Raw genomic sequence first — 25,191 nt, forward strand, 5'->3', positions numbered from 1 at the left:
TGCATAGTTATAAATTATACTATCACCCTTGTATGATGGATATATTTTGTGATTTGAAGTTACTGATCTGTGCTTTGGTGTAATATTATGGTCTAATGTTTTTTGTTTTTTGTCTTTTTCTGTTGCTAGGAAAGTGGTGAGAAGATGTCGATGATGCCTACTTGGGACATTCAAATCAACACAATATAAAATTGTCTAAACCTATGTCTCATAGGAGAGTGGAATGAAATCCATTGTTAGCGCATGTGTCATTATTCTATTGTGCAATTATGTCCGTTCTTGCTATATTCCTGTGTAAGGAAATGTATTCATGAGATGAGTTATTGTGTTATGTAAACCTAGGAGATGTATTATGTGTTGTTATATGATGGATGATTTTAATTTGACTTGGAGTTTTCTGTATTTTAATTTGAAATAGTGTTGGATTTAATATTGGACAAATAATTGGGTTGAAAAGGCCCAACAAATAGAAATGAAACCAAGTTCTGAAACAAAACGTTGTTGAATTCAAAAAAGAAAAAAAGACCAAAACTGAAACTGGATAAAATGTATTTGGGCATTAAAAGGTCAGGGCCCAAATTATAATGATACAAAAATCCAAAAAAAAATAATACTAAAGTGGCTGTAAATAGGCTAAGGCCCAAAAAGAATCCCAATAAGAAAAAGCCCAAAAAAATAAAACCAGCCCCATGTGATCAATTAAAATGGGTTGGGCTGATTTCAACCATGACGTTTTGATTTTGTCGTAATTTTTCCACGTAGGACTGGGTTTGATTGCCAACGACGATTTAGGATCGTCATAAAGGTTACGACAATCCAGGAATCGTCGTAAAAGTTACGACAATTTTGATCAAAACGTCATTGTTGTTCATTTGTGACGCTCCGTTTTTGACGCTTGGTTTTTCGTCGTGAGATCGTCGTAAAATAAAAACGGTGACAATGTAGCGACGAAAAAATAGCGTCGTGTATTAGCATATTCCTTGTAGTGTGGGAGAAGGAAAGAGGATTAGATTCATGTGGATGGATCAAAAGTGACCAAAAGTTGAATTAGTAGGATCGTTGTCCGACTAATTCAACTTTTGATCACTTTTGATTCATTTGGATGAATAAATCCATGTTTCTTCCTCACAATTATATAATAATTCATCATGAATATAATGATATAACAACCTCTTAATTGATACTGTATCAAAATTCGTATAACGGCGTATAAATACACTAAAAATTAAAAAAATGAAAAACAAATTACTAGTAGCGCGGGTTTGCAAGAACGCTAGTAATAGGTGTCTTATCAGTAGCGCTGGTATGATACACGCTACATCTATATGTCTTAGCAGTAGCGCGTCTTACACGCGCTGCTCGTAAGTAATAGTTGTAGCGCCTTACTAGTGGCGCGGTAATCCGCGCTACTAGTAGGCACTAAACCCGCGCTACTACTAGGCTTTTCCATAGTAGTGGACACTTCTCTATATTAGGTAGCTAACACAATAGGGAACCACTAAATTAACCCTCCAAAACCCCCCAACCCCCCCCCCCATTCAAAAAAACCAGCTCCGGCCAGATGCTGACGCATGGATGCCATTTGGTCTCGGTTGGTGTGACCAATCGGGACTAAAGTTCCTCCTGCCTGGGCTCCCCGCAGCGGCCACGTGGAGCTCGTTTGGGCCCGGTTTGTAAGCCAACCGAGACTAAAGGATTGGGCCTTTAGTTCCGACCCTTTAGTCCCGGTTTCGGAACTGGGGCTAATGGGCCTCTGGAACCGGGACAAATGGGCCTTTTTCTACTAGTGGTGGTGGGTGGGTCGTAAAAGTCCTCATGATCCGCATCCAGACCGGTCCTGGCAAAGGTCGGGTTTGGGTCGTCCGTGATTTTCAGCGACTGGATCTAATTTAGTGTCCCGTTTAATATCGAGAGGTTTTCCTCACCAATCTCTTGATAGTTTTTAGAGTTGACCTCCATAGATTCCGCGAGGGACGCGTGTTCGGCAATAGCCATTTGTCGTTGCCCAGGCGCTGAGGTCGGATCCGGGCTCAAAGCCAACTCTCCGACAAAGAGGGGACCAAGGCCATGGCCGGACAAGAGACCTGAAGTCAAGTCTTAAGGATTTTGGAGCTCATTGGACGAAACTGTGATCTTAGCGGGGAAAAGACCGCCCCGGGAGTGGGCGAAGAACTCGGGATTCCCGAACCTTATGTCCTGGTCGAGGACGAAGCTTCCGATCTGGCCAAGGCCGTCTGTTGGGTCGGCGCGCTGTGTGAAGCTGCCGAAGGTGAGAACCTACACGGGGACAAAGTTGTCCCCGTTACTGATTCAATCACTTATGATTAAGCGGGACATTAATCCTTCACGCGATCCTACAATGGAACTCTCCATGAAAGCACTAATGTCGATGTCGAAACCGGCGGATCTCGGGTAGGGGGTCCCGAGCTGTGGACCTTGGATCGATGGGTTGCAGGGGACGAAGGAGACAATATTTACCCAGGTTCGGGCCCTTTTGAGGAGGTAAACCCCTACGTCCTACTTGATAATATTGATGTGTATGAGGATTCTAGAGTTGATCTACCTCGAGATCGTATGAGCTAAAACCCTAGATGAGTCCAACTGCCTATGCAGATGAAACCCTCTGTATATATAGATACCAGGGGTTCCTAGGGTTACATACCACCGACCTCCAGCCGGGGATATATGCGTCGATCTAGCCTACTCAACTTGGACGACACGCCAGTCTTTGGAGCTTTGCTTCTTGAACACAAGGTCGTCATGCAGTCCGATCTTCAATAATGCATCCCATTATGTTGGTCTCTAAGAGATGGGTCGACCATCCGAGGACCCCTTAGTCCCGGACTCCCTCACCCGTTGGGTCAGGTTTTTTGACCGGTCAATTACCAGGCCTCACGGTAGGCATAAAACCCGAAACCTGAACCTGAATCCAAAAAATCCGAACCAGTCTAACTCGAACCCAAAAAACCCGATCACTATATCGGGTATCACTTTTGGTAACTCGAATTCAATTCAACTAATTCGGGTAAGACGTCACGGTACCCGAATTACCCGAATAGCACGAATTATTTGACAGGGCAATAAAAATGCTCCATGCATAGAGAAGGCTCGGCCCAAAAACTGTCATCGCTACTTCCTTTCCCGCAAAACCTAGGTCGGGTCACCATCTGCCAGGCCACTCGATCGTGGTGTCGTGCTCGATTCCTCCTCCCCTTCTCCTAATGTCCGTGTGCCACCGGGCTGTACGACAGCCACCTTGCCGCATGGTTGCGCTTGGATCCAACCCTCCGCCTCCATGATGTGGTGCAGTGACGTGTCACTCTGGACGGTCTCCCTCGAGCCTCGACGACGTGCAGATTGGAGCGCCACACTAATCCATCCACCTAGTAACCTCGTGTGATGTGAAGTGATGCTTCTCTTCAGGTAATTCGGCAAAACCCAAATCTAAACCTGAATTTTCAGGTACCTGAATTGTTAGTTTTTTATATTTTTGACTATATTTCGGGTTTCATTTTCCATAACCCTAATTTTCAAAAACCCGAATTACCTGACCTGACTTTTTTGGGTAATCCGAATGCCTAGCCTGAACCACGCCGTTCGCCCGAACGTACGAGGGATTTAAGGCACGCGGCTATAGATGCTTTAAGCTATACTAGATCATCGGTGGCGCGCGTTGCCACGCCCGTCTATTTATACGATAAATGATATAATTTTTTATCAATTTATGGACAAATGAAATATATTATACTTGTATAGACATAACCTTATATTAGTCATTAATCAATAAAAATCTCACATATAATTAGATAAAAAAGTAAGGTTCACACACAAATTTGCTTGGTGTGACAACATACACATTGATGTATTCAGTAAAAAAACCAATCTATATTGCCAAAACAGATCATAAGCCCCAACACAAATAACAAGAGACATAAATTGTATTCATGGCGCCTTAATGAAATGTTCAGATGCCTCTCTACACAGGGCCGTCATGTTCCGCAACAAAGAAAAATTAGACGGGCCTGGTGCACCAAGACATTTCTTATGTAGAGTGCATCAAACTCACGGAGAAGAGTGCTGACAAGGATTTCAGTTAGTTACGAAATATACAAAATACCATAAATGGGATGTCCTTTGTTTCATAAGGGGGGAAAGCATATCACCCACTAAATGAAACATTATCATTGTAGTAGATCACATTGTTATGGTCAGCACTTTCTTTCCATAGTTCTTCAGAAATTAGGGTTCACCATCAGCATGTTTCCGGTAGGAACTTTGTCAATACTCTGAACACCAGGAGAAGGATGCAAAAAGTTATGAAGCTCCAAAGTTGAAAAATCTTTAAGGCCCTAATTGCATGTTTTGACACTGATTCGCGCCTAAGCGAGTATATGGGTTTTGTACGGGCACTATATGGCAGGTACAACAGTACCCCGCCTAGCTAAAGAAATCAAGGTAAGACCAGGAGAGCAAGTTGTACGCCTAGCCAACGTATAACAACAACATCAGAAAATCTAAGAGACCAGAAGGGGAACCGGGATCTCACCTGCCTGCAGAAAGATACTGGAACAAACAGAGGAGGTTGGAGAAGGGGAACGACTGGACAAAAAGAGAGGAGTCCTTTGAACACGAGCCCTCGAGCGCATCAACTCAAACCGATTCCCGCGCCTCGAGTCGATCCCAGCGCGAACCTCACATTGGCTCGATCCCACCTCGCATCGGGGCTAGATCGGCGCAGATCGACCGCTCCTCAGCGCGTGTATCGATGGATCCGCTTGAGTAAAATTTGGACCGAATCTCAAAATTGAATGCATGAGAAATTCGTGGAACATAAGTGATTACCAAAATCTCACCGTGGACGATTGGAACCCCATCGTGGTCACCATGCCACCGGCCACCAGTTTCTCGGGACAAGAAAAGATTGAGGACAATATGCATCTTTGGTGTCCTGGAGGACATCCTTGCATCTTGGATCCAAAAGAACAGGCTCGGTTTTGGGTTGTAGATCCAAGAGGAGCTCACCATGAGTAGTTCCTCAACCGATATGAGAGTGGATCCCCTCCTGTTAAAATCTTAAGGGTAAAGAATATCACGGTGGCTGGGCGAAAATGAGGCGACGGCCAGCCGGAGACAATGGCAGCGCAACCTATGTCGTGGAGTGAGAGCTAAGAGCTCGCGGTGGGAATTGAACAGGAGAGGCGAGAGGTCGGGTGGAAGGGGATGAACCAATCGTCGACATTGCCTGAGGTTGAGAAGCGGAGAGGCCTGAACCGTTTTTACGAGCCAGTAATAGATCGCTTTGCCTTTGGACCCTCGGTGGGCTGAGAAAACAGGCCCATTTTATCAGAGGGCATGGTTTCGGCCACTAGAGCAGCAACCCATTAGGATAGTTGGGCCAACGATTACAAAGTGCGCTGAAGGTGGCTCTATACATCATATCCGACGACTAAAAACGCCCCGATCCATAAAATGTACGACCAGAAATGCAAATCGCTGAGAGGGCTTCTTTTAGGTTCAGTTTTACTGTCCTAAATATATCCCGAGATAGCACCACAAACAAATCATTATCAACCCCCATCAGGTTGCCACCAGCATAGCCTTTGGCACCGAATAGGTTCCAACTAAAATCTCTACTGCCAACTAGGAGTTCGGAGAAAGAATCAGATAAATGTCAACTACGAATTAAGACGAGAGAATGCCCCTTTCGACACAAAAGAAGAAAAGAGAGGGGGAAATGCTTTCTCTTTAAGCTGAAAACGCAGGAGAGAATGGTAGCTAGCCATAGCACATAGGCCTCTCTTTCTGCATGCGCATGCCTCCAGTCGAGAGACCGGCAAGCTAGGCAAAGCAGCCAAGCAATGATGGCCGCAGAGCCCGAACCGTGCTAACCGTTGTGCCGAGCGCTGCCGCACCGCCGGGCCACGCCACGCCACGGCGACATACCCCCCGGGCATACGCCCGCGTCCGTCCATCCGGCGCTCAAAACCACGGCCAGCCCGCCCGCCCGCACGCACGCGCCACGCAACGGCGCTCAAAACCATACGCGCGTTACGGGGCTACGTAGTAGTAGCAGTACGTACGGCCCGTGCGCGCGGGCAGGCACGGCCGGCGCGGTGCCCCACGCCTTTCACGGATTCGGCAACCGTCCCCGTCCATCGGCGCCACCCACCACCGTCCTCGCCACCCCGAAATGCACACGCACACTCGGCACCACGTACCTCCATCCACCCCTCCTTTACTAAACCAGCAGCTGGAGAAGGAGCAGCAGCAGCTAGCCGATCTCCTTCCCTCGTCCACTTTCTTCTCCGCGCATCGCTGCGCCGCGCGCGCGACCTAGCTAGCAAGCTCGCTCGCTCGCAGGCGGTGGCCGCCCGTGCGGGCGCGCGCGCGATTGCGGGGACGGAGGAGGTGGATCGGCCGGCGGAGATGGGGCGGGGGAAGATCGAGATAAAGCGGATCGAGAACGCCACCAACAGGCAGGTGACCTACTCCAAGCGGCGGTCCGGGATCATGAAGAAGGCGCGGGAGCTCACCGTGCTCTGCGACGCCCAGGTCGCCATCATCATGTTCTCCTCCACCGGCAAGTACCACGAGTTCTGCAGCACCGGCACCGAGTACGAACTACGAACTACGAACTCCTCACAGCATCCTCCATGTCTCTCTTGCTCAGTTAACTATCAATTCAATTCCATGGCTCTCTAACTAATACAAGGCAGCTTCGTCTTGTTCTTCTCCATGTATGATGTACTCGCAGCATCAAGGGGATCTTTGACCGCTACCAGCAGGCCATCGGGACCAGCCTGTGGATCGAGCAGTATGAGGTCGCTGCTTCTCTTTCTTGCCTCCATCCATCCTTTTCTTTAGCTTAAACACTTTCCCCTTTCCCTTTTAATCGCTAGCTAGCTAATCATTTGCTGTTTTCTTCTGATTTGACATGAGATCTAATCATTTACTGCTCTTTTGCTTTGGCTGATTTGTTTGTTTTGGTTTGATTTCATCGCAGAATATGCAGCGCACGCTGAGCCATCTCAAGGACATCAACAGGAACCTGCGCACCGAGATCAGGTCAATCACTTTCCTCTTTCCTTCTTTATTTCTTTGATGGGGATTCTCTAGTCCAGCTCCAGCAATTTAGATTGATTTGATGCCGAGATCGACTTGAATTGACATGCTGTTTGCTCGTATTCGTATGTCGATGGCAGGCAAAGGATGGGTGAAGATCTGGACGCGCTCGAGTTCGAGGAGCTGCGGGGCCTTGAGCAAAATGTCGATGCCGCTCTCAAGGAGGTTCGCCAGAGGAAGGCATGCACGCACAAACCCTAGCTAGCAGATTAACAGATTCAGGCTTCGATTCCTTGCTGGATCTGTCTGTTTCTGCTCCCTCATCTGCCGTCCAATCCGTGCATATTTCATGCTGAGTAGCTAGCCCCTTTTGGTCGTAGATCTACACCAGTTCTCTATCTCTAAGACGATAGAATTAACAATTGATTGATCTTTCTTATTCCAAAGAATTAGTTGGAATTTTCTTGTTTAATTTCATTGCATGTATTGCTTCCTTTAGCAACATAACATCTTAATTAATCTTCTGTTCTTTTATCTGTTGGTTTCGTTTTGGTTTTGCAGTATCATGTGATCACCACACAGACTGAAACCTACAAGAAGAAGGTGAGATCTTCTCTAAACATTTAGTGTACAGCTGTTCTCTATGAATTGGGGTAGTTTTTTCGTAGCTCGGAAATTTGAGGAGTTGCCCAATTTGGTGTACATGACTGTTCTTGTGCACGCATATCTCCACAAAACTAGATCTTTCCCCAATTCGTTTACCTTGCCTTGTGTCGGCTGCCACTTGTTACAGTTTCTTTATTTAGCTAGTTCTCCATGCCACTGCTCAAACACCATGTGTTCACCAGATCTCTCATCTCTTTATTATACTGTGCCGTCATTTGGTCACATTAATTTCGTTTGAGAAAGCAGTTCGTCTAGCTAGATATGTATGACCATTAATTGCACTTGAGAGCTGCATCATGCATGGCGTTACAAGTGAATCACACATTAGCCACTCTGATGACGTAGCTAGCTAGCTTAGAGCCTGCCGAAACATACATCCATCTCCCAGCCCTTATATGGTTGAACATTCAACCTAGCTAGTGACCGATGGAAGCAAAGATCTGACAGACACCGCCACGCCCCAAACAAACACATTGCATGCTAATGTACACGGTGCACTGCCATGCGTACGTGTCTCCATTTTACACACCCAGCCCCCTCACTTCGACAGCTCGAGAACCTACACACGAACATCTACAATTCTAGATCCAAATCTTGGCGTAACTAATTGGCTACATAGCATGCATGTCATGTGCTTACCTGCATGCACACACACGTACACGATCCAACAGCGCGATGCCAATCGATTAGCAATAGATGCAGTGCTCTGTCTCCTTTTGACAGAAGCACATAAGCTGGAACCGAGAAAGGGCGAAGGACAATAATCTCGGGGCTACCTCTCATGCATCCACACGTATCTCCTGCTAAGCCTAAGCTGCTAGATGATCAGTAGCTGGCCGCCTAGAGATGCATGGGTGCATGAGCGTGCATGGCTGCTTCGTTCGGTCCCCCGGCTATCTGGGGGTAGCATGTCAAACACGGATTTTTATGAGATTGCACAGCGCCATGATACACCCTGTAGATGAGGACCGGCGGCGAGGCTTTATGGTTTGCGGAGCTAGGGAAACGAAGCCTCTAGTTATACGGCCTGTTGGCTTTTCGATCTGACTCTGCATGGCAGAGAACTTTCGCCTTTAATTTCTTTTGTTTTGCGTACTGACATACGTACGTATATATGATCCGGTCTTCAGCTTTGCGTAGTCCTGTGTGGTGTAATGCTTTATACCAGTCGTCAGTGTGAAGCTAAAATTGGTTTCAAGATATGCTCATGTTCTAGGTCCGTGTGGCATTAATATAGGTGCTAATTAGGGAAAGAATATTGTGTTTTTCTTTTTCTTTTTGAAAAGGAGGTTAAAGCCCCGACCTCTAAATTAAGTGGTGCACAGTCTTCTTATATTGCGAAAATAAATAGTTGTGAAGATGATATGACAAGGAAACAACCGCATCCAACAAATAAAACACATATGTATTACTCATCCTACGACTAGGCCGTCATTCAAACCATTTGAAAAAGTCCCGTGTAACCATGCATCTCCTTATGGTTGCACCCGGAGTTCACAAGCTCCCGTGTTTCTGCCATCGAAGTAAGGACCACATACAGATCTCTAGTCAGTAACCTTTGTGCATAATCAAAAAAAAAAGGAAACTAGCATTGTTGTTAAACTTATCTCATCTATATGAGTTTCTTCAATAGCCGCTGGGAATTATAGGCACGGATGCTTTAGGAGCGGTGTTCAATGATCAGCTGCTTAGGCATATGACCTCTACAATGTTATGTTAGTTAATCTAAACGATAATACAATTGATCCTCAGTTCCTCACACAATCACACTACGTGACACTAGTCTTACATGATGGGTACTTGATAGTGCATATATACTCCCTTCATTTCACAATGTTGTGTGTCCGCATTTTTCGATACCTAAGTTTCACCATATAAATTTAACTAACGAGACCAGCTGCAGCGACGGCATAAATTATACCACTGAATTCATATTTTCGATATGAATTTAGTGGTATAATTTTGGCTCCGGCTGCAATCGGTCTCGTTGGTTAAATATATGGTCAAACTTAGACCTCTGTAAGCGCGGACACACTACATTGTAAAATGGAGGGAGTATTATTTTTCTTCAATCATCCATGTAAAAGGATCTTGTAAATTAAATGCCCAATTAAATTAAATACATGTCCCATCAAAATACGGAGTATGTACAAAATAATGTATACTTAAGAGTGCCGTGAGTATAATGTAGCATTTGAGAAAGATAGTTTCTCTTGTCTTTTCTTTTTGTCAACATTTTTTTCTTGTACGACAGTTCTAGTCCTGGTTCCACTATCATCAATAACCCAAAAAGAAAATCTTGCCTATATGTTCTAGTCACTCCTTAAACAAGTCATAGTAAAAAAGAATGCTTAAATTACTATTCCCTCCGTCTCAAAATAAGTATTTCAAGCTTAGTATTTTTTTACTAAAATTAGCATAAAGTTAAGACACTTATTTTAGGACGGGGAGATGCAAGCTCCCCCCCCCCCCCCCCCCCCGCCCGCCCGCACGCACGCACGCAAAATAAATGTGAGTTTAACATCTTGAAGTTCATGTAAATTGAGCATGATGATGTTGAAGGAGTATCTCCACAACAATCTGCAGCAGGGAACTAGTAGCTAAACAAACAAGGTACCAACACTTGGTTGTGAAAACCGACGGCAGCCTCCATTCGAAATATATGACGACCTAGAATGGGTGTTGTCAAACTTTCTAATCTACGAATATGGATAATATATTTACAAACGGAAAATACCATCCTTAGAATTTTCATGGAATTTATAATAACTATTTTGATAGAAACGTGACAGTAATACTTGCACCTTCGAGGCTTTGGCACGATGCAAGATCCAACACATCATTTATTATTGAGCAGAGGGAATAGATATATGTGAATATATATAATTTTAAGGTGTTAGTTCAACGTGACATGACTCATAATTTTATGTGCATGCTAGATTCCTCAAGGTGAATTTTAACACTATTGCATTATTTCATACCATGCATGCACATATGCAAAAATATCCACACACGAAAATTGTGTTCTCAAGAAAAAAGAAGGATAAACTACAATATTATTTTCCATCCTTCTGATTTTTATGCTATTTTTTGTTCTTTGTTTGTGGAATTTCATACTTTGTTCTTGGTGAGTAGAGTATGTGTGAGTAGATAATACGCTACTAAATTTCCCCTTTCTACTTAGGCTTTTTTTTTGTAAGTACTCCCTCCGTCCCAAAATAAGTGACTCAACTTTATACTAACTTTAATACAAAGTTAGTACAAAGTTGAGTCACTTATTTTGGGACAAAGGGAGTATAGATTAAATACAGAAAGACTTGTACAATAAAGCAAATGTATTTGGAAGTTCTTTTAGTTCGAGTGACACTTGTATTTGAACTTATTTTGTGGGTTGAATTGTATCTCACCTTCTTTTCTTTTGGCGCGCAATTGTATCTGGACCTAGAAATGAAGTCTAACTAAGTTTGGTGGGGAAGTAGAGGAAAACTTACCATTTGGGTTGAGTCCTCATGGACTCTGAATTTTGGTTTTTGTAGTTTATTGCCGATGACCCAACAATTAAGTCTACTACGTGTTATATTTATTCTATAGCTTTTTTGTTTTGTGATGTAAATATTATTGTAGTTGAAGTCACCTGCTTATCAGAAGGGATCTTCGAGAATTCCCCTCCATTGAAACAATGCATAGTTGGAACAATATATCTCGTCAGCATGGAAAAATGGGATGCATCCATATGTGGTAGCACCATTGCAATCTACATGGATCTATATATGAAGGAATCTATAGCTAGAGGGACAAATTAAGAGGACAACCTATAGGAAACCCCAGCCCTTAGTTTGCATGCATGGCTGCATGCCATGGTCCTTCATATAAACTGGCCATGGCCATGTTTTCCTACTGATTCTGAAAGCATCTTTTTACTTGAGAGGTTTCCCAGTGACATGCAGTTAAGACAAGCAACAAACACGTATCAATATGTGTGTATATATCCGCGACATGTGTAAGACTGTAACATATCTTTTATGAATAGACTCTGGCTTATCATCTCATTTGGTGTCTCGTGGTGTACGATCAATATGCATAGATAACCCTGCTGCTTGTTGCATTCGTGTACTGATACATGTTTTTTTCTTGCAATCTATTGCATATATTCAGGTGAAGCACTCCCAGGAGGCATACAAGAATCTGCAGCAGGAGCTGGTGAGCTCTCTCGCTCCCTCGCTATGTAGCAACGACCATCATGCATAAATCCGAGCTGACGATGATGAACGTGTACGCATGTGTATGCAGGGCATGCGCGAGGACCCGGCGTACGGGTTCGTGGACAACCCGGCGGCGGGCGGGTGGGACGGTGTGGCGGCGGTGGCGATGGGCGGCGGCTCGGCGGCTGACATGTACGCCTTCCGCGTGGTGCCCAGCCAGCCCAACCTGCACGGCATGGCCTACGGCGGCTCCCACGACCTGCGCCACCTGCGCCTCGGATAATCGATCACCTCGATCGCTCCTGCTAGCTTATGTATCAAGTGATCGATTAAGTTACCACAATAAAAGGAAAACATTGTGCGTTTGTATTTGTGATATGTTGTGGTCTCGTGCACACGATTTAGTTCAATGTGTAATTAACATCGTAGTGCTCGACTGTGTATTGTATGATCTGCTATGACTTTGGTTGTGAACTAGCTACTTGCTACTACTATCATATATATTTTGGTACCTTGTGATGACCATTTCATATGTCTAAATGTTTTCTAGTTATTATGCACATTTTTTTTTTCTAAAGGGAGGTTTACCCTGGGCTCTCCATGAAATTATGCATATAACCATATTGATTAAGTTTAGAGTATTAATATTCCAGTAGTCGTAAATAAATTAACAGTAAAGAGCATAGAGCTAAAAAGAACCATGCACTAACAACATAAAATGATGCAATCACATATTCTATCATTGGATCGTCGTCAAGCCCGGTTAAAGAAACATCTCCACTTTGTTACAACAAAAATCCATGGACCATCTGTCCTCTCAGTACAAGAAAGGAAAGGTTACTCGAGTCCACTAGTCTAGCCCAGTTATATCGTTTGGAAATTTAAACTTAGTGAATTTCTATTTGAGGTTGATATTTATTATCTTCTTCTTTCTTTTCCATAGAATTGTTAGCTTCAGGTTCAATTCCGGATGGACCAAATAACAACTTCCCAAACGATCACCGGGAGCCCTCTCCCCTAGTCTCCGTTGGCCTCCCCGGTCAACGGCGGCCAACGCCGCCCGCTGCTGATCACTCCGATCACGGTGGCTACCCAGGCCCGGCCCTGGGGCAGGGCGAGCGGGGCAGCCGCCCTGGGCCCCCGAACATGAGGGGCCCCCAGGTGTGTCAGCCTTTGTACTAGTATTTATACTCTGAGACTTGTCACGCACATGCACGAGGCGCGCCGCCGCTGCCCTGTTTTTCATCTCGCCAAATCTGATGGCATGATCGCCTTCGCGGATTTGCCGATTCGTCTCATCGCCTTTATCTGAAGGTGGAGCATCCGTCGGCATTAGCAGCTCCAGTGAGAGAATCCCCATGGCCAGTGCCCATGTCGATATGGCATGGCAATTTTCCCTGGCCTATGCCCTAGAAATTTTTGCCATGGTACCTCATCATAGGTGTTTAGTACTGAATTTAATATCAGTTTGCTACAGAGTAACGGAGATGTACACCACACAATTAGAAAGAAGGCTTTTTAACACGAAAAGGCTTTACTATTCGTGATACTGAACGCTGACTTGCTGAGATGAAGAGGTTCACATGCTTCACCAGGTGACATTTTTGGCTTAAATTCCTCTCAACAGGTTTGCTGCATTTCTATAGCATCCATCATATTAAACTCACATAGTGCCCTCTAGATTGTTGTTAATTGCCGAAGCATTGTGCTTGATTTTACATTTTTTTGAGCATCATCGATTCAGAAATATTCTGAGTGATTTTTATATACCCATTGAGTCCTGCACCTGGCTCGCTCTTCTTGATTATTCAATAAACATGTACATATATGGTTTAACTTGCATTCCGATTCAGTCTGCTGAAAATACTAGATTTTGTTTGTTGTATATAGGTAGGGATTGCGTCGGTCAACACATCTCTGGGGAAATGACATAAGACTACATAAAAAAATGATACCCGGTGACTGACACTCGGCTTATATGCCTTAAGCTGAATCATATGTAGCCGAGTATACTCGGCTTTATTTATTTTTCCTGTAAGAGGGTAAAGTTTTCTACAAAATTTTGATTGTCATTTGATTTTCTTCAATTTCTTGATCAAATGTTGTCTCACTATTATAAGTGTTTATTTATATGAAGGCCCTATGTTTTAGTTTTGCCCTGGGCCCCTGAAATCTCAGGACCGGCCCTGTGGCTACCATATGGTTGTCTGCCACTCCAGCGGTAACAACCACCCTCACCTACTACGTGTCCATGTCTCTTTCGGATCTCAAGTTTGACCAAGGTTTGGCCTTTGAAGGGAAGATCTCGAATAAAATTGGAGCTCAATGTGGATTCAGTTGGTCTTATTCTCCAATCTTCACTAGTGGAGACAGGGCCTTTAGTCCTGGCCCGTAAGGGGCTTTAGTCCCGGTTCATCAACCGGGACCCCTGTTCCAAGGCGGGACCAAAGGTGCTCCACGTGGCCTTTTTTCAAATTTTATTTTTGAATCTTTTTTATGTTTTATTCCAATTTTCTAATCTTTGAATTATTTGACAATTTAATCTCTAATCACACATCCTCACTACTCTAGCGTGGATCACTCATTTCAAATCGTCTAACTTTCCGGCCGATCACCCATCCTTTCCCTGCTTCAGCCCGAGCACGCTTAACTTTCTGGTTCTATCGCCCCTAGTTGCCAAGTGTGCACTTGTTGTTTTCCTGACAATAGTAAGCTATCAATCCTAAACAAATTGAGTCTTGATGTCATGTCACATGATTTAATTTTTTAATTACAAACATTTATTAAAATAAACTTAATAAGTAACAATAATAGTGAATTTCAATGAAAACAACCTAATATTTTTAAATAAAATTATTTTTCTTTTTTTTTGGAAAAAACTTCTTTTTGAAATATTTTTTTCCATTTGGATTTTGAGCATGTGAGAAAACTTCACCAGGCAAGCCCGGGTGAAATCGAGTACCAATTTTTTCTAGTTTTTTTTGATATATTAATTTTTTTTGGACGTCGTATGCAAAATTTATAGCCGTTTATTTTTTTTTCCTTTTTTTGCAAAAACGGTCAAAATTCATATCTCAAAATTTCTATACCGACTAGACACTAAAACCTAACAACATCTCAAAGGATTTTATTTTTTGAAGATTTTATCATTTTTGTTTATTTTTTGAACATTTTATCATTTTTGTTTATTTTCTAGAAAACTCAAAGTATCAAGGTGAGACGAAAACCCATCTGCTACAAAGGCGTTTTTTTTAAATTAATTGAACTATAGATTTTTTTTGTGCATTAAATATGCACCATACTACAACATGTTAAAATCTACAGAAATAACTAACTAAAAATAATAAAAAACAACAATTAAATGACTAAAACAACTATATAAGCAAAACAATATTTCTTTAATTAAAATCCTAATTTAAATTATTCTAAAAATAACCAAATAAATCTTACTGTGACAACAATCTAACACATGAGTGGGAGCAAAAAGAATTAAATTAAAAACTATTTGTAAACTCAAGTTATTCAGAAACTGGGTTTGAAGCAAATTTGAACAAATTCAAATTTAAACCATTCAAATTTGAAAACTAATGGCACAAACAGAAACTAGACAGAATTTTGAATCTAATGCAAAAAGAATCAATCAAAAACATCAAATATCCTAAAAGATATAAGCAATTTAAAACAGAAACTACAAACAAGAATTTAAAAACAGAAAAAATATCTGAACACCTTTAGTCCCGGTTCGTGTCACGAACCGGGACTAAAGGCCTACCCTTTAGTCACGGTTCAAGACACCAACCGGGACTAAATCCTCCAAACCCTTTAGTCTCGGTTCGAGACACGAACCGGGACTAAAGGTCCAAGACACGAACCGGGACTAAATCCTCCAAACCCTTTAGCCCCGGTTCAAGACACGAACCGGGACTAAAGGTCCCATTTGAACCGGGACTAATGCCCGACCTGCGCCTTTGCCGCTCGAACTGGGACTAATACTAACATTAGTCCTGGTTCGTAAAGGAACCGGGACTAATGTGTTTTTCGAGCCCGAACCAAAGCCCTGTTTTCTAGTAGTGCTTACTTCGATGGTCATGCTTCCTGCTTCGAAGTTTCTTGCTTTCAGAATTGGTCTTTTAAGTCCTAAGTTGCTGCTCGGGAGGTGGGTGTGAGCATCTTTCAACGAGGTAATATTACTAATCAGAATTTCAATCTCTCTTTCTAGCTCTGGGGTTCTGGAGGTCCTGATTATTTGAAAGAATTTGAGCTTTTCTGTCGTGAAGGAAATTCAAAATCCTATGCTCAAGATATTCAAACCCCTGGAGTTTTCGAGCATTCATCTCCTCCGAAGTTTCAGTAGTCAGTTTTCAGAGGCTTGAATATCCGCCCAATCATAGGAGAACAGTTACTGCTCCTCACCCTCCTCCTATTCAATTGGCGGGATCCACGGGTTTCAAATTATATGAGAAAGGCATTCTTGGGCCCGTTCCCTCTCTTGTGGACCGTCTAAAGTTGTTGGTTGATGTACTCGTTGTCTCTCTTGGGCCTATTCCAGAGCCCAGTGTACCAGCCACATTCGTTGTTGGGGCTGTAATGGTTGGGGGGTATGTTGGCACGGCATGTGTTGCTAATAATTGTTATATCCCCCTTCCTTTTCGGTAGCTAATGGAAATCAACAGAAAACATCACCAACCTTTCAGCTGGAATCGCAGTCGACTTTGCTAAGGAAAGTCCCACCTGTCAGCCACCCAGCGACGGTTCATACTCTCCTCTGCCTTTGTTCCTCCCCAACCAGCGCCCTCTCTGCCCCCTCTCCCCCCCGTCCACCCCGCCCTCTAACTCCTCCTCTCCACCTCGAGATTGCCCTCTACCATCGTCACGCTCATTCAACCATGGCGAACTTTCTGTTTGATCCTCTATCTTTTCAGCCTCCACGTCATCAAACTTTGGAGATTGACGAGAGACCACCAAGTGTGCGGGTTATGTGCGACCACATTCATCGCCGCCACGAAAGCCTCGCCATCACATCGATTCTGCCGATGCCAGAAGGTCGAGTACACTTTGGTAATGTAAGGGAGATCATCTCTGAATTTCTTGTTCAACACATGCGTCTTGGTTTTCATAAGATAGTGAAGTGTCCAATGGGACATGCCTTTGTTCGGATACACAATATCTTTGATCGGGACGACTTGGTCGACAATAGCCCTCATCGATATGATGATATATTCATAGTTTTTTAGAAGCATGGTGAAGGGATGAATTTGAGGGCTTTTAAAATTAATAGAGAATGCTCGTTATTCATTGCGGGCTTTCATGTAGATCTGCACAATCTCACTAAAATTCATAATGCAGTTAGTTCCTTTGGTACTTTATAAGCTTGGGGTGAAAGTAAAAGTAGTGAGGCTCGTATTATGATCAAGGTTAAAGTCGAAGAACTCAGTCACATTCCTGCAAGTATTGTTCTCGCTGGTAAAGGTAATACGCCAGGTGATTCTTGGTCTTGCCCTATGGTCATTCTGTAGCAAAAACTTATCAGAATAGATCGATCCACCTGATGCGGATCCAAATCCCACCCAATGGTAACCCTCATCCTTCCCTAGAGATAGAAAATTTCCACCCTAATGAGAATGTTTTTATTGGACCTTTTCTCCACCACCCCTAGGGTAATATTGATAACAATGGTGAAAACCACAAGCACAACAATGTGAATCAGTTGGACCTGAACTTAGTTGATGTGCCCCTTCAGCTAGTTGTTGGAAACGGAATTGATGCTCAAAATGGATTTGATGCTCAGGAATAGTTTGATCTCAATGTAGATTTAGAACTACAGCAAGATCAATTTCTACAGCTTAATGACCTTATGGAACCCCAACAGGAACATGAGCATCCTAATTTGGAATTTCCCCTCATGGATAGCAGCAATAATATCACCATTTCTGAAGGTAGTTCTCTCAACTGTGATGATTCAGTGGATGGGGGAGGTGATCACCAATTAAACCTGGATTTAAATGCACCAGCTCTTGCTCTACAGCTCCTTAGCGTGTGCAACAACAAATTGTTCATGTTGTAGCACTCCATGTTCTCATGCAATAATAGTTAATTGTTGTAGATGCACATCAAGTGCATCTACAACATGGGCTTCCAATAGCTGCAACTTTGCCATATGGACCTTTACCTGTTGAGCCAGAGCTTTTTTCAAGTGGATAGGGATCTTTTAGTCCCAAACAGATATGTCTTAGACTCCCAAGTTGTGGATGAATTTAATTTCAGATATGGCGCACTATCTTTGAGGGAGATAGACAACACAGAACTGTTGGGGAACGTTGCATGGGAAACAAAAAAAAAATCTACGCACACGCAATACCTATCCATGGTGATTGTCATCTACGAGAGGGGAGAGTGAATCTACATACCCTTGTAGATCGCTAAGCGGAAGCGTATATAACACGGTTGATGTAGTGGAACATCTTCGTGATCCAAATCGCAGCCCGTTCCGTGATCTCATCATGATCCGTCCCAGGATCCCATCCCGATCTATCCCGATCTAGTGCCGGACGGACGACACCTCCGCATTCAGCACATGTACAATTCGATGACGATCCCCGCCTTCTTGATACAGGCAGATGGGCGGAGAGGTATATGATTTCTCCAGCACGACGGCATGGTGGTGGTGGTGGTGGATCTATTCCAGCAGGGCTTCGCCTAAGCACTCCTCTAGAGGCAGAACAGATCTAGAGAGAAGTAGAGGGAGCACGTGGAAATTAGGGTTATCCCTCACCTCTAAAACCTCTATTATATATAGGAGGGAGGGAGGGGAGGAGGAAGCCTCAAACCCTCAAGGTTTGGCCGAAATTGGAGGTGGAGGAGTCCTACTCCAATCCTACTAGGAGTAGGATTCCTCCTTTCCACTTGGAAACCCTTTCCACCTTTTCCACCTTTGGGTTTTTTGCCTCTCAAACCTCATGGGCCTTAGTGGGAGCTTATGTCAGCCCACTAGGGGCTGGTTTGTATCCTCCCACAACCCATAAGGCCCCTCGGGGCGTGACACCCCTCCCGATGGTCCCCGGTACCCTCCCGGCACTCCCAGTACACTACCGATGAGCCCAAAACTTTTCCAGTGACCAAAACAGGATTTCTCATATATCAATATTTACCTCCGGACCATACCGGAGCTCCTCGTGATGTCCGGAATCTCATCCGGGACTCCGAAAAACTTTCAGTTACCAAACACACATTACTCAATAATACCAAAACGTCATCGAACCTTAAGTGTGCAGACCCTGCGGGTTCGAGAACTATGCAAACATGATGTGAGACACTCCCCGGTCAATAAAAATAGCGGGACCTGGATGTCCATATTGGATCCTACATATTCTACAAATATCTCTACCGGTTGAACCTCTATGTCAAGGATTTCGTTAATCCCGCATGTTGTTCCCTTTGTCCTTCGGTATGTTACTTGCCCGAGATTCGATCGTCGGTATCTTCATACCTAGTTCAATCTCGTTACCGGCAGGTCTCTTTACTCATTCCGTAATACAAGATCCCATAACTAACTCCTTAGTCACATTGCTTGCAAGGCTTGTTGTGATGTTGTATTACCGAGTGGGCCCCAAGATACCTCTCCGTTACACGGAGTGACAAATCCCAGTCTTGATCCATGCCAACCAAACAGACACGTTTGGAGATACCTGTAGACCACCTTTATAGCCACTCAGTAAAGTTACGACGTTTGATACACACAAGGTATTCCTCCGATGTCCGAGAGTTGCATGATCTCATGGTCACAGGAACAAATACATTGACATGTAGAAAAACAATAGCAACAAAATGAGACGATCATATGCTACGTTTATAGTTTGGGTCTTGTCCATCACATCATTCTCCTAATGATGTGATCCCGTTATCAAGTGACAACACTTGTCTATGGCCAGGAAACCTTTACTATCTTTGATCAATGAGTTAGTCAACTAGAGGCTCACTGGGGATAGTGTGTTGCCTATATATCCACACATGTATTTGAGTTTCCAATCAATACAATTCTAGCATGGATAATAAACAATTATCATGCACAAGGAAATATAATAATAACCAGTTTATTATTGCCTCTAGTGCATATTTCCAATGGTCTCCCACTTGCACTAGAGTCAATAATCTAGTTCACATCACTATGTGATTGTAATGAATCTAACACCCATACAGTTCTGGGGTTCGACCATGTCTTGCTTATGAGAGAGGTTTTTAGTCAACGGATCTGAACCTTTCAGATCTGTGTGTGCTTTACAAATCTCTATGTCATCCTATAGATGTTGCTACTACGCGCCATTTGGAACTATTCCAAATGACTGCTCCACTATATGAATCCGGTTTGCTACTCAGAGTTATCTGGATTAGTGGAAGATTGCATCGACGTAACCCTTTACGACGAACCCTTTAATCACCTCCATAATCGAGAAAAATTCCTTAGTCCACTAGTTACTAAGGATAACTTTGACCAATGTTCAGTGATTCAATCCTGGATCACTCTTTGTACACCTTGACAGGCTAATGGCAAGGCACACATCAGGTGTGGTACACAATATGGCATACTGTAGAGCCTACGGCTAAGGCATAGGGGGCGACATTTTTCCTTTCTCTTTCTCCTGCCGTGGTCGGGCTTTGAGTCTTACTCAAATTCACACCTTACAATACAGCCAAGAACTCCTTCTTTGCCGATCTATTTTGAACTCCTTCAAAAACATGTTAAGGCATGCATTTCGTTGAAAGTTCTATTAAGCGCTTTGATCTATCTCCATAGATCTTGATGCTCAATGTTCAAGTAGCTTAATCCAGGCTTTCCTTTGAAAAACTCCTTTCAAACAACCCTTTATGCTTTCTAGAAATTCTACATTATTTCCGATCAACAATATGTCAACCACATATACTCATCAGAAATTCTATAGTGCTCCCACTCACTTCTTTGGAAATACAAGTTTCTCACAAACCTTGTATAAACCCATAAGCTTTGATCATCTCATCAAAGCGCATATTCCGACTCCGAGATGCTTGCTCCATGCCATACAAGGATCGCTGGAGTTTGCGTACTTGTTAGCATCCTTAGGATCGACAAAACCTTCTGGTTGTATCACATACAACCTTTCCTCAAGGAAACCATCAAGGAAACAAATTTTTGACATCCTATCTGCAAGATTTCATAAATAATGCAGTAACTGCTAACATAATTCCAACAGACTCTTAGCATCTCTACGAGTGAGAAAGTCTCATCATAGTCAACTCTTTGAACTTGTCGGAAACATCTTTGCGACAAGTCGAGCTTTCTTAATGGTGACTTTTCACCATCATCGTTTGTCTTCCTTTTAAAGACCCATCTGTACTTAATAGTCTTACGACCATCAAGTAGTTCTTCCAAAGTACACACTTCCTTTTCATACATGGATTCTCTCTCGGATTTCATGGCCTCCAGCCGATTGTCGGAATCCGGGCCCACCATCGCATCTCCATAGCTCGTAGGTTCATTGTTGTCCAACAATATGACCTTCAAGACAGGGTTACCGTACCACTCTAGAGCAGTACACGACCTTGTCGACCTATGAGGTTTGTAGTAACTTGATACGAAGCTTCATGATCACTATCATTAGCTTCCACTTCAATTGGTATAGGCGCCACGGGAACAACTTCTTACGCCTTGCTACATTCTGGTTGAAGTGACGGCTCAATAACCTCATCAAGTTTCTACCATCCTCCCAGTCAATTCTTTCGAGAGAAAAAAATTCTCGAGAAAGGACCCGTTTCTAGAAACAAACACTTTGCTTTCGGATCTGAGATAGGAGGTATTCCCAAGTTTTGGGTATCCTATGAAGATGCATTTATCCGCGTTGGGTTCGATCTCATCAGGCTGAATTTTTTTCACAGAAGCGTCGCAGCCCCAAACTTTTAAGAAACGACAACTTAGGTTTCTCCAAACCATAGTTCATACAGTGTCATCTCAACGGAATTATGTGGTGCCCTATTTAAAGTGAATGTGGTTGCCTCTAATGCCTAACCCAAAAACGATAGTGGTAATTCGATGAGAAACATCATAGCATCCACCATATCAAATAGGGCGTGGTTACGACGTTCGGACACACCATCGCTATGGTGTTCCACGTGGCTTTAATTGTCAAACAATTTCCACAATATCTTAATCATGTACCAAACTCGCAACTCAGATATTCATCTCTACAATCATATCGTAGACATTTTATCCTCTTGTCACGACGATTTTCAGCTTCACTCTGAAATTACTTGAACCTTTCAACAATTCAGACGTGTGTATCATCAAGTAAATATACTAGTATCTACTCAAATCATTTGTGAAGTAAGAACATAATGATATCCATTGCGTGCCTCAGTGCTCATTGGACTGCACACATCAAAATGTATTACTTCCAACAAGTTACTTTCTTGTTCCATCTCACTGGAAAACGAGGCCTTTAGTCATTTAGCCCATGTGGTATGATTTGCATGTCTCAAGTGATTCAAAATCAAGTGAGTCCAAACGATCCATTTGCATGGAGTTTCTTCATGTGTTTATACCAATAGGCATGGTTTGCATGTCTCAAACATTTCAAAAATGAGTGAGTACAAAGATCCATCAGCATGGAGCTCCTTAATGCATTTTATACCAATATAACTCAAGCGGCAGTGCCACAAGTAAGTGGTACTATCATTACTACTTTGTATCTTTTGGCATCAATATTATGAACATGTGTACCACTACGATCGAGATTCAATAAACCATAGAGGGTATTTATTCAAGAAAATAGAATAACCATTATTCTATTTAAATGAATAATCGTATTGCAATAAACACGATCTAATCATGCTCATGCTCAACGCAAACACCAAATAACAATTATTTAGGTTTAACACTAATCCCGATGGCAGAGGGAGTGTGCGATGTTTGATCACATCAACCTTGGAAACACTTCCAACACATATCGTCACCCCGCCTTTAGCTAGTCCCCGTTTATTCCGTAGCTTTTATTTCGAGTTCCTAACACTTAGCAACCGAACCGGCATCTAATACCCTTGTGCTACTAGGAGTACTAGTAAAGTACACATCAATATCATGTATATCCAATCTACTTCTGTCGACTTTGCGAGCCTTCTCATCTACCAACTATCTAGGATAGTTCCTCTTCACTGACTGTTCCCCTCATTACAGAAGCACTTAGTCTCGGGTTTGGGTTCAACCTTGGGTATCTTCACTAGAGCAACAACTAGGTTACCGTTTCATGAAGTATCCCTTCTTGCCCTTGCCATTCTTGAAACTAGTGGTTTTACTAACCATCAACAATTGATGATCCTTTTTTATTTCTACTTTTGCGGTGTCAAACATCGCGAATAGCTCAAGGACCATCATATCTATCTCTGATCTATTATAGTTCATCACGAAGCTCTAGTAGCTTGGTGGCAGTGACTTTGGAGAACCATCACTATCTCATCTCAAAGATTAACTCCCACTCGATTCAAGAGATTGTAGCACTGAGACGATCTGAGCACATGCTCAACGATTGAGCTTTTCTCCCTTACTTTGTAGACAAAGAATCTTGTCGGAGGTCTCATACCTCTCAACAAGGGCACGAGCATGAAATCCCAATTTCATCTCTTGGAACATCTCATATGTTCCGTGACGTTCAAAACGTCTTTGGCGCCTCAATTCTAAGCCGTTAAGCATTACACATTGAACTATCACGTAGTCATCAAAAAACGTGTATGTGAGATGTTCGCAACATCCACACACAACGCTCGAGGTTCAGCACACCGAGCGGTGCATTAAGGACATAAGCCTTCTGCGCAGCAATGAGGTCAATCCTCAGTTTACTGACCGAGTCCGCATAATTGCTACTATCATCTTTCAACTAAATTTTCTCTAGGAACATATCAAAAACAGTAGAGCTACATCGCAAGCTACAACATAATTTGCAAAGACCTTTTGACTATGTTCATGATAATTTAGTTTAGCTAATCATATTACTAATAACCCCGACTCGAATAGACATCCCTCTAGTCATTCGAGTGGCGCATGATCCAAGTCCACTAACTCAAGTCCGATCATCACGTGAGTTGAGTATAGTTTCAGTGGTGAACATCTCCATGCTGATCATATCAACTATATGATTTATGCTCGACATTTCGGCCTCTTGTGTTCCAAGGCCATGTTTGTACATGCTAGGCTCGTCAAGTTTAACCTGAGTGTTCTGCGTGTGCAACTGTTTTGCACCCGTTGTATGTGAACGTTGAGTCTATCACACCCGATCATCATGCGGTGTCTCGAAACGACGAACAGTCGCAACGGTGCACAGTAGGGGAGAACACAATTTTATCTTGAAATTTTGGTGAGGAATCACCTTATAATGCTACCGTCGTTCTAAGCAAAATAAGGTGCATAAAAGGATTAACATCACATGCAAATCATAAGTGACATGATATGACCATGAACTCGTGCTTCTTGATCTCCATCACCAAAGCACCGGCATGATCTCCATCGCCACCAGCGCCGCACCATGATCTCCATCATCATGATATCCATCATCGTGCCGCCATCGAGGTTGTCATGCTATCTAGTCTATTAATACTAAAGCTACCACATAGCGATATAGTAAAAGCATGTGCAAGCAGAAACGTTAGTTTAAAGACAACCCTATGGCTCCTGCCGGTTGTCGTAGCATCGGCGTGCAAGTCGATATTTAACTGTTACAACATGATCATCTCATACATCCAATATATCATATCATGTCTTTGGCCATATCACATCACATGGATACCCTGCAAAAACAAGTTAGACGTCCTCTAATTTGTTGTTGCATGTTTTACGTGGCTGCTATGGGTATCTAGTATGATCGCATCTTACTTACGCAAAGCCACAACGGTGATATGCAAATTGCTATTTAACCTTCTCCAAGGACCGCCTTGGTCAAATCCGATTCAACTAAAGTTGAAGAAATAGACACCCGCCAGTCATCTTTATGCAACAAGTTGCATGTCAGTCGATGAAACCGGTCTCTCGTAAGCGTACGAGTAAAGTTGGTCCACGCCGCTTCAATCCAAGAAAAGACTAAGGAGGGCAGAAAATTGAACATCAACGCCCACAAACTCTTTTGTGTTCTACTCGAGATATCATCTACGCATGAACCTAGCTCATGATGCCACTGTTGGGGAACGTTGCATGGGAAACAAAAAAATTCCTACGCACACGCAATACCTATCCATGGTGATGATCATC

General features: G+C 43.1%; 1 protein-coding gene across 1 annotated transcript; it reads left to right on the plus strand.

Moving 5' to 3' along the window:
* The first annotated feature begins 6,224 nt into the window (after window positions 1-6,224).
* LOC123412863 (MADS-box transcription factor 16) lies at window positions 6,225-12,462 on the plus strand. Its single transcript, XM_045105808.1, has 7 exons — window positions 6,225-6,614; window positions 6,755-6,821; window positions 7,004-7,065; window positions 7,203-7,302; window positions 7,624-7,665; window positions 11,884-11,928; window positions 12,019-12,462. The coding sequence occupies exons 1-7, from the start codon at window positions 6,427-6,429 to the stop codon at window positions 12,211-12,213; spliced, it is 699 nt and encodes a 232-aa protein (XP_044961743.1). The 5' UTR covers window positions 6,225-6,426; the 3' UTR covers window positions 12,214-12,462.
* Window positions 12,463-25,191: the final 12,729 nt, after the last annotated feature.

The sequence above is a fragment of the Hordeum vulgare genome, chromosome 7H (assembly GCF_904849725.1).
Source record: "Hordeum vulgare subsp. vulgare chromosome 7H, MorexV3_pseudomolecules_assembly, whole genome shotgun sequence".
Classification (NCBI taxonomy): Eukaryota; Viridiplantae; Streptophyta; class Magnoliopsida; order Poales; family Poaceae; genus Hordeum; species Hordeum vulgare.